The sequence below is a fragment of the Ceratosolen solmsi genome, unplaced genomic scaffold (genome assembly GCF_000503995.2).
Source record: "Ceratosolen solmsi marchali unplaced genomic scaffold, CerSol_1.0 scaffold53, whole genome shotgun sequence".
NCBI classification, from domain to species: domain Eukaryota; kingdom Metazoa; phylum Arthropoda; class Insecta; order Hymenoptera; family Agaonidae; genus Ceratosolen; species Ceratosolen solmsi.
In genome coordinates this window covers 556628-572099 of record NW_011948441.1, presented here as the reverse complement: position 1 = coordinate 572099, position 15472 = coordinate 556628, and the positions used below count along the sequence as shown (strand labels likewise).

General features: G+C 25.1%; 2 protein-coding genes across 3 annotated transcripts in view; both read right to left on the bottom strand.

Annotated features, from left to right (window-relative positions):
• uex (metal transporter uex) overlaps nt 1–626 on the bottom strand; it is a 33811-nt gene extending 33185 nt beyond the window's left edge. For both annotated transcript variants that reach the window (XM_011503871.1, XM_011503872.1), the window contains exon 1: nt 232–626. In XM_011503871.1, the coding sequence (XP_011502173.1) occupies nt 232–602 (371 nt within the window). In that variant the 5' untranslated portion in view covers nt 603–626. The remainder of the gene's footprint in view (nt 1–231) is intronic.
• A 2998-nt stretch (nt 627–3624) lies between these two features.
• Nucleotides 3625–13986, bottom strand: FANCI (Fanconi anemia complementation group I). Its single transcript, XM_011503870.1, has 20 exons — nt 13903–13986; nt 13552–13835; nt 13146–13313; nt 12711–12946; nt 12085–12424; nt 11742–11962; nt 10642–10985; nt 10194–10320; nt 8875–9182; nt 8258–8613; nt 7722–7898; nt 7347–7498; nt 6700–6893; nt 6458–6628; nt 5239–5413; nt 4735–4951; nt 4564–4636; nt 4243–4383; nt 3848–3946; nt 3625–3765 (listed from the first exon to the last, which is right to left on the bottom strand). Exons 1-20 carry the CDS (start codon nt 13984–13986, stop codon nt 3655–3657), a joined length of 3978 nt encoding a protein of 1325 aa, XP_011502172.1. The 3' UTR covers nt 3625–3654.
• Between the last annotated feature and the right edge of the window lie 1486 nt (nt 13987–15472).

Genomic DNA, 15472 nt, shown 5'->3' with positions numbered 1-15472 from the left:
CTCCCCATGAATGCGGCTAAATCCAATCAAAAGTCAAAGGACACTCTAATAGTGTGGATCCTTTACAGCTAGCTCGTTAATTAAAAAGCGACGGCCGCGAGTCATTAATTAACATTTGCTCCATAAACCAAAGAATCCGTCATCGTTCAAAGTTGTAGCCCATCCGTACAGCGGGATGGGCATGATTAGCCCCTCCCGCCCCAACGCACAAAAACAACAATCTACACTCACTCCTGCTCCAGCTGTACCCAGACTCCACTGGACTCCCCAGCCATGCAGAGATACATGCCAGTGGTCTCGGGGGCGAGAACCCCAGCGATCTGATACAGGTGAACGTCGGAGCCGATCGCCGAAACCTCCAAGCGCCGTAGAACCCGGGCCCCCCTACTACACTCCCGGCCGTAGCTCCAGCCCACCACCTGGGGACTTCGGCCGAGGACACCGCTACTCGAAAGCTCGAGCAGGTCCCGCCCGTGGAGTCGAGCGATGCGCGGCTCCGCCTCGACCAAGCCCACGATGTACAAGATCACTAGCCAAGCGACGAAGAGGACGTAAGCGTTGACCGGCGAACTCGCTGAGCGGCGGCTCGCATGCTGCGCCATAATACGTATACGCGCGTGCTCAGACCACGGAGACGGCGCGACGACTACTTCGCCCCGTCGCCGCGAGCGACTCTTTATTTGTAACCTCGGCCGCGCGCGACACTGTCTGCATCTGTGTCTGTCGGTGTGTGCGTATGCGCGCGGTCGAGTGCGGGGAACGCGCGGCACCGAGAGTCTCGAGATTACTTATACGATTACTTCTCCTCTATAATGCATGTTCGATATGCTCGGGGTATTCGAAGCTCCAAATTTTTAATTTTACAGGATGCTGATGGTTGGATATTTGGAGTAGGGGGGAAAGGACGTTTGAGCGCACGTGCGAGCGAGGATGAGGAAAAAGTGCCTCGCGCCGCATATGATTCAGCATTAACATTGGCGATAGACTTTCGCTTGGTTGTTACGCCGCTGTGGTTTGCGGGGGTAGGCGAAAGTGCCCGCGCGCCACTTTGAATTATTTGATTAGGCGAAAGCGAAAGTTTGTTACATTATGCGGCCTTTCGTGGACTGCTACTGCTGCTGCTACTACTGTGCGAATTCTCGATTATGACAACTGGGTTGCAGCGAGATGGAGAGGAGGGAAATAAAGCATTTTGTTTTCCCAGGGTCTTCTTAATGATGATATCGTGATGTTTCATTCAAATTTTAGGCAGTTTCGGGAAGTGTGCGCACATCAATTTCTGTAACCTATAAATTTAAATGGGAACGATTATTCGTTATTGTCTCTCGCGCTTGAATAATAAACACATGTCAATAAGCTACATCGCAGACTTCTAATAATTTATAAAACGCATTGAAATAACTAAGTCCTAGGTAATTTTCCATCGAGACGACTAGCTTAATTTTTAATTGCAACAAGGCAGCCAAAAGCCATTCAGGAGTATGAATTTAATGAAATAAAATTGTAATCAATTGTTTGCCTACATACAATTGTACATAAGTCCTATTGAACTTTTTTTTCGTTTTTTTTTTTATTTATTTTTATAGCAAGTTTTCCAATAATAAATGTTTAAATATATAGCCAGAAAAGTCACATCAATTATAAACTTTTTAAAATTATTTCAATTTAAAAATTATTTTAATTTTGTCATACTTGTAGCATAAGTATTATTTGTGAAATATATTAGTATAATTATGTAGACAATAAAATGCTTTATCATAGTTGTAATGGCTTACAATATTTCATTGATACTTGAATATTTTTAAATGTCATATAACCAAATTGAATCATTATTAAATTATCAATAAACAATAAATAAGTTTAGTAGTTGAAAATTGAATTTTATTCCAACGTAGAGGCTATTATCAATATAAACTCGTATGTAGCATCATATTGAATTGCAAGGAATTATTGTAAGAAACAGATTATGTAACATTCTAATTTATTTTAAATAATTAAATGAATTTCGATTTGCAAACAATGCAGCATTCTATTCCAATTATATCTTTTTTTCATATTTCTATCACAAGTTGGATATACAAAAGATATTTTACATAAAAATTATTTAACAAAATACTTGATTCTAAGTAGAAGAGAATTCCTAAATGAAAAATTATATTTTTAATTACCTTTTTTTTGTTGTTTAATTTTCTATAAAAAGTGCATATAATATTGAATCTTAAAATAAACAACAAAAAATTATTTCTCGGTCAATAATGGTGTGATTAGATGTTTTATCTTATGATCACCTTGGGTTCAAACTCGAGATAATATAATACTTAAAAAAGTTTTCATTTAAATAATTTTTCAATCCAAGTAATCTATATCTTAATAAAGGTAATTAGGAAAACTGTTTTTAACATAAACAAATTACTAAAATATAACTAAAATATAATCATTTTAACTAAAATTAAATAAATGTTAAAATTCTATAACATGTCCACCTTAACAATCGCTTTTCAGATGCATATAAAATTGAAAAACATTAATAAATATATAAATGTATAATATATAAAGTTAAATATAATCGTTAGAGCTTTGAAAAAAAAGGCTAAACATGCTTGTATAATCTATTCGTTAATATATGTTAAGGCAATCACATTATAGAAAGCGCAATAGAACTATTTATATATAATATCATGTAAATTCTAAGTTTTAAATAAATCAGAAATATATTAATATTTAGACGACTTCAGAATGTATTATAAATATGAAATCTATAAATAATTTAATTATTCAATTCATTCAAAATTCAGTAAAAAGGAACTAATGAACACTTTCTAGATAAATTTGATATTAATTTAATAATAATAAAAACTGTAATTATTTGAATACTACTTCAATTATAAATAAACATGAAACCTTTTAATTAATTTTCTAAGTTTATAATATTCTAATCGAAACTTAAATTGTTAAATTGTGTAAATTCTTTGAAATACATAAAGTTTACTGATTAATATTTAAAAATTAATATATATAATATTGTTTATTTATTGATTTTCTTTTATAATTTTAATCATGTAAGTTATAAAAATGGTAATATTTGATGGAATAATGTTTCATAAATAAACAAATTAATATAAAATTATTGTTTCAATTATTATATTAAATTAATATATTAAATAAGCCATATGAATATATTTTCGTATAGAATGTAGAGTCAATAATTAATAAAATACACTACTTCTTGGAGTTGTCCCTTAATTAAATGATTTAATTTCTGTCAAATCTTATTTATTTGAATGATATTAAAATTATATTAAATCAATAGAATCTATTATACATAAGAGATACTCGAATTTTAAGTACATAACGAATGTCATAATGAAAAAAAAAAGAAAGTATTTCAGATAAAAACACCTATGATTATATAAAACTTTGTAAAAATTAATAGAAAAATATTAATGTTCCAATATAAGTTATTTCATTCTATAAACAGAAAACTATATTGTATATAAATTTTAATTATTTTTATTAATAAAATATAAATATTTCTTAAATTATCAAAATTAAATTAAAATAAATTAATTCATCACTTAATAATTATTAAAGTAATGTTGTACAATTGAATAATATACAATCATAATTCATTATCTATTAAATTGTTATTTTTATTTATTTAGTGCGTTGTCTTTTAACAGGGGTTGCTTTGGTTTCAGTTTGATCGTCACTACTCTCACTCCCGACATCGTTGCTTTTATTATCTCTAGCAGATTGAGTTATTACCTAAAATAAATAATTATATTCAAATAAGCGTTTTTTATTCTATTATTTTTTCTAATATCGATTTAATTTAATCAGAACATACAAGGCTAACGTTCATTTTCTCTAAATTCTCCATCAACTGAGTATTTTGTATTCTAAAGTCTCTGATAACGTCATATTTAATATATTTCATCAAATCTATCTGTAAAATAAAAATTATAAATTAAATTATTCTATTATTACGAAATATATATTTTTTTATTATTTAAAAATACATTTATCAATAAAATAATCATTTATATTTGGAACAGGTTTCAAAACCTGTGAGGTTCATAATTACATTACGTATACTACAATTTTGGAAAATGATGGACACCTAATAAAATACTACTGAAACGTATGTGATGTAGAAATATAAATCAATTTTATAATAAAAAAAAAATGATAAATTTTAAAATATATATTTTTTTTATATATTATTTAATTTTATGTACTCACTCCAGTTTTCTTTGTTAATAATGCAATTTCTTTATCAAACATGTCTATAGCCTGTACAACACCAGGTATCACCATTACTTCTTTTAAAATTTTATTACGTTGAACGTAGACGTCATTTGATTTCCCACTACTTTGAGTTGACTAGAAAATTTTTCTTTTAATTATACTTAAATACAAATGTTTTTAAAAAATTTATTTTTAATCTTATTTTTTATCTATTATTGTCATATATAAATAAATATTCAACATAATTAGATGTTTGTAAAGTTTTATTTTGAAAAATACAAAATAAATAAATTATCTTCGTATCATTATAATTACCTCGATGTGCAAAATTAATTCAGTTATAGATTCTTTCAAAGCATTTCCCGCTCCTTGAATTACTGGTATAAATCTGTATAATACAATCGTATAAAAATATAATATAATATTTTATAACAAATCAATGATATTGAATAAGATATTTATTAATTTCAAATTTACATGTCTTACTTGACTGATTGAAAAGCTGGATTTGTCGCACTCGACTTTTTCCTAAAATATTTTGCTAAAGAACAAGCAAAGTTATAAACTTTTTGTAAATTTTTAAAAAGAATTTCTGAAGCTTGTCCAGGAGCAATTTTTATATTGGTCAGTATCTCAAATATACCAAGAATGAATGTAAATTGTCGGCATAAAGCTTGTTCTTTACTTTTTATTAGCTTTTGTTCTAAGATTTATTATAAAAGTATTAAATTATAGATATAAAATTTTATATTGTAAAGAATTGTAAAATATGTTTTTATTAATGTATATTGTAATTTTATAAAATGAATTCTCGACATGCTTTTTGTAATTACTCAGACATTAATTGAATAAGAAGCAGGTGTAAAAATTATTTTATATTATTTTTGTTATATGAAAATAAAAATTAATTACTAAATAATTTATTCATTAATAAAATTATTTTATTATTATATTTTAAATTATATTATTAAAAAAAAATGCAAAACTTACTAAATTCACTGTCCAATTGGAGACTATTTATTGCAATATATTCGGCATTTAGCCTACACAATAACCAATTAATATTTTGTAGTTTGGATGAAAGTACTTTGTTTATAATAATAAAAATTGGGTAAACATTTGCCTCATTAATAATTTGGAATTTTCTTGTTGCACTAACTTCAATCTAAAATAAGTAAATAGTACATAGATGTTATTGTCTATGCATACTTTAATCGAAAACCATTTTTGTTATTTAGATATCTAATCAGCCCATATAAAACATCAGTCTTTACAATAATTTTAGAATGGTATGGTTTGTGCTATTATTTATACGTTGTTTAAAATATTATGTAAGCCATTAATATTTATAATTATGAATAAAACTTATGTATTAATAATTATTTTTAATTATTTTCTATTAATTGTTTCTATCCTTAATAAAATTTGTTTAAATCTACATTAATCCTTTTAGTCTAATTTCGAATTTATAAATATTATATCTCGCACTAGTAATTTCGTAAGAAAATTTACATTATTATAATATCTGTATTTTTTATTGAGAAACGTAAACTATACATAATTCAATTATTATAATTTAGCATCTTACAAAATTAAAATGAGTGGAAACCAAAAAGTGATCGCACATCGAAATATTAAAACATTGTATTTCATTAGTATTATCTTCATTTACGAATTATTTTAGTTATACAGACGCCCTGAGATATAGATGTTTTCGTTGACAACTATGCTAGTCCTGCTATTAATGGTTTGAATCTTGTAATTTTTAAAATTACTTAGTCTTTCTAATTATATTCGGGAATGTTATATATGGAATAAAATGCAATCTATTATTTAATATAAATTTTGATTTGAATAAATGTGCAATTTAAAAAAACAACATATATAATATCCGTTGATAGAATCTGGACTCGAAATCACTCTTCAAAATACTATTTAAACTCTTAATTAATTATAATTTATATTCCTTTCAATTAAAAAAAAACTTAATTTATTAAATATTTTAACTTAAAATTAACTGCATTAAAAACTATTGAAGTTCATAACTTTAGAATAATAGATCTTGTTTTTCTATTTTAAATTATATAAACAATTAGTTACAATAATTAGCTAAAATATTATGAAATTGGTTTTATTTTCTATTACTTACTACTACGATATCATTTATAAATATCTATTTTATATTAAGTTAATTATTAAAATATGTTACCTTATCGATTCTTCCTAAGATTGGAAAAAGCTCGGCGCAAAGATCTTGAATAGTTTCACTGTATTCAATATTTTGTTCATCTACCAAAATCATTAGTTGTACAATCAATGAAGCTACTTGAACATCAATTTGTTTTTGATTTTCGGCTATATTATTGAGCCAATTGAAACTCTAAAATCATTAACTAAAATAATACCTATTCTGATTATTTTCTGATTATTTTTAAACTTTGAAAAAGGTACCTCATTAACTTTTATTTCATTGAAAGTTATTTTTTCTACGAATTTGAAAATTGTTTCTATTAAATACAGTGGAATATTTTGTGTTTCTATATTTCCAGCGATTTCTTCATCGAGGCTTAGTATAAAAATATCTTTGAATAATAAAATAAATTCTTGCAGTTGACTTGAAAGACCTCGAGAAACATTGACACCACCTTAAGGATATATATATATTTTTTTTTTTTATTAAATTTGCTAAATTCTATATTCAATTTTTTCATTTTCGTAATCAATAAAATATATAATTAAGAAACTTAACTTAAAATTGCAATGATTACTTTATCCTGATTACCTAATTTTTTATCCTTTATCCTAATTTTATTAGTAATGTAATGTTCAAGTTTTTAAGTAATTAATGTTTATTTTACATAATAAATAATAAAAATTCTATTTTTAAAGAGTTCTTATTAGAAATAAATTGTAATACTAAATTGTAGAAGCAGTTAATTAAAGTAAATCCATTTTTAATATTTGTAATTGTTGTAACTTTTAAAAAATAAACAATACATGAAAATATAACTATTTTCATTGATTTTCAAAATAAAATTATTTATTATGAAAATTTTTTAATTTTAATTGATCCTTTTTGTTTAGAAAATTGAACTTACAAATTGCTTCAATGAAAGCTGGTAACGCATCTGCATTATATGTGCACATAATATTGCACAATTCTTTAAAACACTCTGTTCCCAAGGTGGCAATAAGTTCGTGAAATGAACTTACTGATTTTAAATCAGAAATCATATATTTGTATAATGTTCTATAACAAAATATACGTATATTGTAGTATTTTTTAAGGAATTATTCAACTGTGGAATTTTTGACATTTTAAAATTTTTGCATATTTGAAAAATAGACATATCTAAGAATATATTTAAAAATATTTAAATTACATTTTATATAATTTAATACTACAAAATTTGTTTGCACGTTAATTGCTATTTACTAGTTAACTAATTTGTTACTAGTAATTTAAGACTTACTCTCCAATAAGAAGGAAATGCCGTTTATTTAGCTCTAAACAGTTTTGTAATTCTTGGTCTTTTAATTTTTCTACATTTTGCAACAATTGTAGACACGTTTGCAAAATGTAAATATGAAATTCCATGCGGCCTCTCACATCGCTTGTCTGTTCTGATGTTGCCCAAGAATTTGATTGACTACAAATGAATAAAAGGCGCGAATATTTTAATAAAAATTAATAGAAGCTTTATACTAATAATATCTTATACAATATATATTTATATTGCATAATTATTAAATTAATAAATTAATTTGAATAATAAGGAATGCTGAGTGCGGAATTAAATTTGTCGGGCCGAGATACTGAATTAATTCTACAAAGTAAGTAATATGCACAATATATTAATATTATTATATTTAAAAATTTATAATTAACGGATGAAAAATGACACACAACATTTAATTCAATTTAAAATCATTAAAAGCATTATGAATATCCAATATTGATATATAGCACGTTAATATTAAATGAAATATACGAAAGTTGGAAACTCACTTATACAGCAGAACTATACTTTTTGATATTGTTTCGAAGCTCATAACTGTGTTTGGTAACTTTATAGTGTTCATACGTCCGGATTTCTTAATGGTGGTATCGTTACCATCTTTACTTTTATCCTTTTTACCTTTTCCACCGCCCTTCCTTGATTTACTAAGATTTTTCAGATATTCGGTGAGCCTAGTGTAACCCTTAAAAAGACTAATAATACTCTGACCAACTTCTAAACTATTTAAGGACCAGGAAGCAATCTTATAAGCTATTAAAGTCTCATATACTGAAATTGCTATCTTAATATTCAATAATTTCTGTTGTGCTTTGGAACTGTTATCGAGTATATCGATGTCCTCATCCTGCATACAAAATGTTTATTAAGAAATAAATAATCTAATATTTATGTAATTGCTATTACAAAGGGACAAAGGGCAGAACTGAATTATTCAAACAAAATTTTATGGAAAATTATAAAAATCATTAAAATTATTGTTTAATTTACAATTATAAAAATATAATTTAAAACTTAATTAGGTACTATAGCTATTAAATTTAACGGACTAATATTTTTTGTAAAAGAGACGCAAGTATTATTGGTAAAAAAAGTAAAAATAGCATACAATACTCATATGTTCTACATCCGTTTGAGCCATTCTTTTACAAAGTGATTCAAGTATTTCCGCCAATTGGTCGATCTTTGATGAGTCTTTTAAAGCTACTTTAAGATAAATTTTTTGTAAAGCACATATTAAATCTGGCAATGGCTCCTGATAAATTACATTAAGGCCTTGATCGGAGCTGCATTTCTCAAAGTATAATGGTGGTACGATCTTTTCATCTTTTTCGTAATATTGGAAAAAATGCTCCAGTAACATCTCTATTACATATTCCGTCAATTCTTGATTTTTTACAACACCGTAATATAGCTCTAAATAATAAATAAATAGCCTTTTAATGTAAGAATAAAGTTTTAATCAAGTGGTCACAGTTATCACATTTATAGAATGATAAAATGATTTAATATATTTTATTTGAAAAATATATTAATCATTTAGATCATAGGAAAATGTAATTAAATTGTATTTCACACATGACTAATATAATAACATATATAAATGAATTTATCTCAATATCTACATAAATTAATTTCATAAAAATATAATTATACTACTATTATTATATTATTATACTATTGAATGAAAATAATAAATGAAATAAATATTCTAAGTTAAAAAATGTATTGCTTCCATTTACAAATTATATGGAAGACAAATTTTTTAAACATTTTAGTAATTATTTATATGATTTATTATTATATAAAGATGTAATATTTTAAAATTTTTAGTTTTTTAAAAAATACTTAATAATAAAAATATACAAAAGGACAAAGAATTCACAAATTAATTAAAAATTATAAAAATGGTAAATAAAAAATTTAAATCAAAATATACCCATGTCTATAACATATGATTCACGGCGCAAAATATAGCTGAAAAGTATTAATACTATGTCAATAGCGAAAAATAAAACCTCAAGCAAACAAAAAGTAGATCAGCAATCAAGTTCATGAGAATGAGCGAAAAAGAATAAGTGCAATAAGGCAGTAAATGAATTAATTTTTTTCCTTATAAAGTCGTTATCAAGTTATCTTTGCAATGCACATAAATAAATGTTATATTATTATCCTATTTATTAATACGAACTTAACGTGAATACATTATGTATGGATTATACCATCGTAATTCATTTTCTTATTGCAAGCATTTCATACACTTTTTCCCACTCCAGCTGCCATTTAAGCATTCCATCTCCGTCGAAGGGGCTGTTAAAATTGTAATTTGAATAGTCAACATAGAAGCATACGAATATACGCACGCAAAAACCATCACAGGGTATGAATAAAACAAAAGATAATACGCGTGTCTGTGTATATGTATACCTTTATATAAATGAGAGCGTACTTCAATTTCATGAGTAAAACATTTACTTAGTATAGCTAGAATTTCACGACATAAACTAGTATTATGCCATGGGTTTGATCTTTGCGATGACCTTTCTAAAGTAGCCTAAAAAAATAAAATAAAAATATAACATTAACATAATATGGTATGTTGTATTAATTGATAATTTTTTGAGAAAAACTTATTTTAACACAAGCATACTTGATAAAAACCTAAATTTTTTTCTAGATATAAAAATATTTCTACATGTATTAATATTACATCTTTATCGATTTTGTACTTATAAATTTGCAAAAACAAGCATACTCTTTTTTAATTAGAATTAATTATTAATTATTATTAAAATAAAACAAGAAAATCACAAAGCTTACTCACTAATAAGCAGATTTTATTATTAAGACTTGTGTAAAAACCTTATGTTTATACCTGTGTAAAGAATGACGACGAAGATGCTACATTCGAAGATGATAGAGAATCAGACTGACTAAGAGTAGTAAGGGTACTCAGTTTAAGATTTTTCAAGAGTTGCAAGAATCCAAATACAGCCATCTGCCGAGTATGTATACCTTTCCGGTAAAGTGCTTTGCGTAATATCATAATAAGATTGTCTCGAATTGTACTCGATATTCGCATCAATGGTAATATGGCTTTGAGAATTTGAGATGCTGTACTACCCGGTATCACCAGTAATTGATCCAAAAGAATCATTATCCAGATTTGGTGATCTAGGATTGTCATTGTTAATCTTCGGCACATATAAGCCAAGCAATCTAAAAGATATACATGTTGTGTAATATAATTGTATATATGTTCAAAGTATTAGATGTTTCTATTGGTTACTTCTAAAAAAACAAAATATACTTTGTTTAGTATAATTAATATTTTATATATGAAAGTTTAATAATATTAAAATAGATCTAAATTATGCATAGCATAAATTGTATCAAAAGACAAGTTGTATTCATACAACGTAACTCAATATTAATTACAAATCAATATTTCTATTTTTACAATTATTATTTTATCATTTATTTTTATTTTTTATTTATATAACAATATGTGAAAACAGTAATATGTTCATAAAAATAAAAAGTTTACAAATCGTTTCAAACATTTTCCATCGAATATTTATAAAATTAAGCAAAAATAAAAATGTTCATTTTCCAAATAACACTAATTCTTCAATTTATATATATTTGTATTGCATTTACAATTGAATATTATAAATTTTCTAGATTATTAATACTTTATTAATTAATATATCTTAAATAATGTTCAGACTAAGAAATATCTTATAATAAAAGATACGATAATAATACAATAATATAATAATAATAGTATAATAGTTTAACTAATTTTTAAAAATTAATTACTTATTCTGTCGTACATAAATCATTATTATTACAATTAAAGATTGAAAATTGATATAGATTATATCCTTACACATTAGATTAATCAGTAGTTTTGATATACCTATTTAATTAAGTAAATACTAAATCTATATTTTACTTAGAATTTTAATTTACCTGTATATTGAAAGGTATTGGAACCTGATCGAACTATTTTATCCACTAAAAGTTCAAGAATTGTACCAGCAGCATCATGTCTTTTTCTAGCTATTTTTTGGAGTATTTTATTACCATATGACCAAGGTAAGTAATTGACAACGACCACTTTTCTTTCAGTGCTTAATAAAATAAAAGCAAAGTCCACCATACCTTTCAGGATTAATTGACGATCTTTATTACTAAGAAGTACATGTAATACAAATTAAAAATAAATTACAAAAATACTTTCTTACCATTGTTGAAACTATACAGTGAAAACAAATTTTAATAATTATCGAATAGATAATAATACTTTATTTACCTGTTTTCAATAACCTTATTAATTGTTTCTAAAGCACATGATTTATTAGAAGAAATTTGTCTGAGCCAAGCACTGTGATTACCATTCTCCTCATCCTGGATTTGTCGTAAAAAAGCCAATTTCAAAATTTGTAATGTTTGATCTTCATACAAATCAGATATTAATAATAATATCGATATTACAAAAGTATCTAAAACATATTCTGGTGCATTAATAATAGATTTGAGACATCGTATATATTCCAGTGAACCTTTCGTATTGTCCAAAACGGATTGGTGAATGTAATAAAGTACTGTGCTTTCGACTTCTTGTAACTCTTTACAAATATTCTTACTAGAAACTAAAGCATTTTAACATTATAACAAAATGCTACATATGCTAAATTTGAGGAATATTGATTGTGTTTTTGTACTAAAAATTTATTATCTTTTTCTTCAATTTTTTAGTTAGTGCATAAACAAATACATTAACAAATTAAAAACTATATTTTCAAAAATTGGGTACTGCATGAAAAATAAAGCTAAACTATTAGATTTTTAAATTATGTAATGAATGAACAAATACTTCTTAGAAATTATAATTAATCTTCAATAGATTATTTTTAAGAAGAGTACAATTTTACTTACTTATTGAATTGGAAGTATCATCAGAATCAGCATTGTTAGACAAGGAAGCATATTCTTTTGCAAAGTATTTAGATAATGTAGAAAATAATAAAATACTATTACCGTTATACCCAAGTTTCAATATTTGATGAACTAAAGGAGGTAATTCATTAAAATCTATGGTCATTAATTTACTTGTTAAAGCTTTCATTATCAACTCCCAAATGGCTTTATCTTTTATATCTATAATTAATTCTCTGAAGAATAAATTGTTAATAAAAAGAAATATATAAAAACTAAAAACCGTATTCAATATGATAATATAAATATAATAATGTTGTTACAATTTTTTAAGATATTGTACTTGAATATTTTTTGAAAATATATATATTTATTGAATATCTAGAAATTTTTAAATTGTACCAATTATATTTTTAAATAATAATGAGTACATACACAAACATTTTGGCAATCGATGATAAAATTTTAATATCCCAATCAATATCACATATTGAACGAATAATAATAATTTTGTATTCCTGACCAGATACGTCACTTCCTCTGTAATTTATAAATTTTTCTTCTTCAATTTTTTCCAATAATAATGGTAATAGATCCTTCCAACTAAAAATGATAATAAAGCTATCAATTATAAGAAAAAAAACATAAATGGTTGAAAATATTTTGAGAAGAGCTTAAATAAATGAAATATAATTCCAAAAATGACTGTAACGATTATTCCCCTTTTTAGTACATTTACTTTTAATCTTTATAAAGTCATTCATATTTATTTAATTTTAGACTTCTCATAATTTACAACCATAGAACTATATTATGATCATGATAATTTAACACGAATAACCTCATAAAACTATCATCATTATTTCTAATTCTCTCAATAAAATAATCTACTAAATTAACAAGATGCGCTTTATCGAACATAGAAAAATTAGCTGCTATTTTACTAACAATAGCATCAACATGTTTGCTATTGACATTGGCTTTACAAGTTGCATCAAATATTTTTTTAACTAATTTTTGTCTTTTATCGTGATATCTGTCTAGTTCAGAAAAACCTTGTAAAATATTGTCCAACATTGTTAGTACTTCTGAAGTATTAATCACTTTCAACACCATATTGCAGAGCTTAAAAGATATAAATAAATAGGTTTATTTATATAAATGTAAACAAAAATAATTTATATTAATTTACCTCTTCTATTTCTGCATCTTTAACGAATTTTTGAAATTTTGACTGACTATTGTTATTCAATAAATTTTTATATTGTAAATACATTTTCATATTCGTATTTGCTATTTTTAAATTATATAATTTCTTTAATAAAAATTTCAAAACAAATTTACAAATTATTTAATTATATAAAAACATAAATAGTGCCAATTCTTCTACGAAAAATACTGTAAAATTTAAAAACATAATTTACCAAATACAACAACGTTCTCATGAAAATGAATTAATTTTATTCGAATTAATTTGAAATAAACTTAATATAACTAATTTCAAACTGCTATAACCTATCCGTTATTTATTGTGGCAACGGACATAACCTTATACTTTGGGTTTAGTGAATTTGAAAATCGAATTTTAAAAGAATAGAGATTTTATGAATTTACAAAAGAATAATTAATTTTAATAAAAGATGAAAAAAAATGAATTGTTTTTAAGGAAACACGAAAATGAAGCACTAAGAGGCTTATGTGCTTATTAAAAAATCCGGCCCTGCTTTATTCATAATAGTAGGCAGATACCGCTATAAAATTGTTAAACAATGTTATAGATTATATTCACAAGAAACGAATTGAAGATTAGGCATTTATTTATAATTCTTATACCCCTATATCTTAGCTATAAAATATCGATTGTGTTTGGTAAATAATAATGTGTTGGTGAATCAAGTTTTATAGTAAGTAATAACTTATTAAAAAAAAATACTACATATATCATTAGAATGTCACATCTTTACAGTTCATAAAAATTGTGATGCGCGGGTTTTTAATCACACGAATCGTCTTATAAGATGTTTTCCTGAACCGAAAGAGATGAAATTTTAGTTTTGTAAAAAAACGTCATTTAGTCATAATAATGCCCGCATTTGCAATTACTTTAAATAGTTCTCTCAAAACATTTTGAAAATAATAAAATCCTTACTATAATTATGTTAAATAACTCTCGTTTTTAATGACGATTATAAACAATGAATTAAAAGAGTGTGCATACAAACATATTAAATATTTTGTATAATAACATTAATTACAAAAAAAAATCAATAAGTCCACCATCAATTTTACCTTCATACAAATAACGAAATTAAATATCTCATAAATTTTATCTTTAGTTCATATTGTTTATTTTGCCACATTGCATTAAGTTACTTATGTAACTAATATAATATTAATATATCAAATATATATATTTGCATATTCAATTCAACAAATGAGCAGATAGATACAATAATGCAAAAGATGGAATTAATTTTAAATCATAACTTCTACAGTAAGATTTTTTTCAAACCAATTTAGCATTTTTACACCATTAATTAGTAAGAAAATAATAAAAAACTTATACAGGATTATTTGTTTTACAAATAAAAATTTATATTATATAAAAATAATTAATCATTATTTTTGTATGTGATTTTATTTATTATGTTTCATTTCATTTTATAAAAATTAATTATATAATCTTCTAATTTTCCCTTATAAATCTGTGCTTAAAAAACAGTATTGTCAATGCATAACATATTTCTTTGATTTATATTTGT

Excerpts from the sequence above, each read along its gene's own strand:
- FANCI (XM_011503870.1), bottom strand. The coding sequence starts at position 13,986 with ATGTATTTACAATATAAAAATTTATTGAATAACAATAGTCAGTCAAAA. Across the intron at positions 13,314-13,551 it reads AATGATGATAGTTTTATGAG|TTGGAAGGATCTATTACCAT; the intron begins GTTATTCGTGTT and ends TATCATTTTTAG. Across the intron at positions 8,614-8,874 it reads ATGTAGAACATATGAGTATT|GATGAGGACATCGATATACT; the intron begins GTATGCTATTTT and ends TTTTGTATGCAG.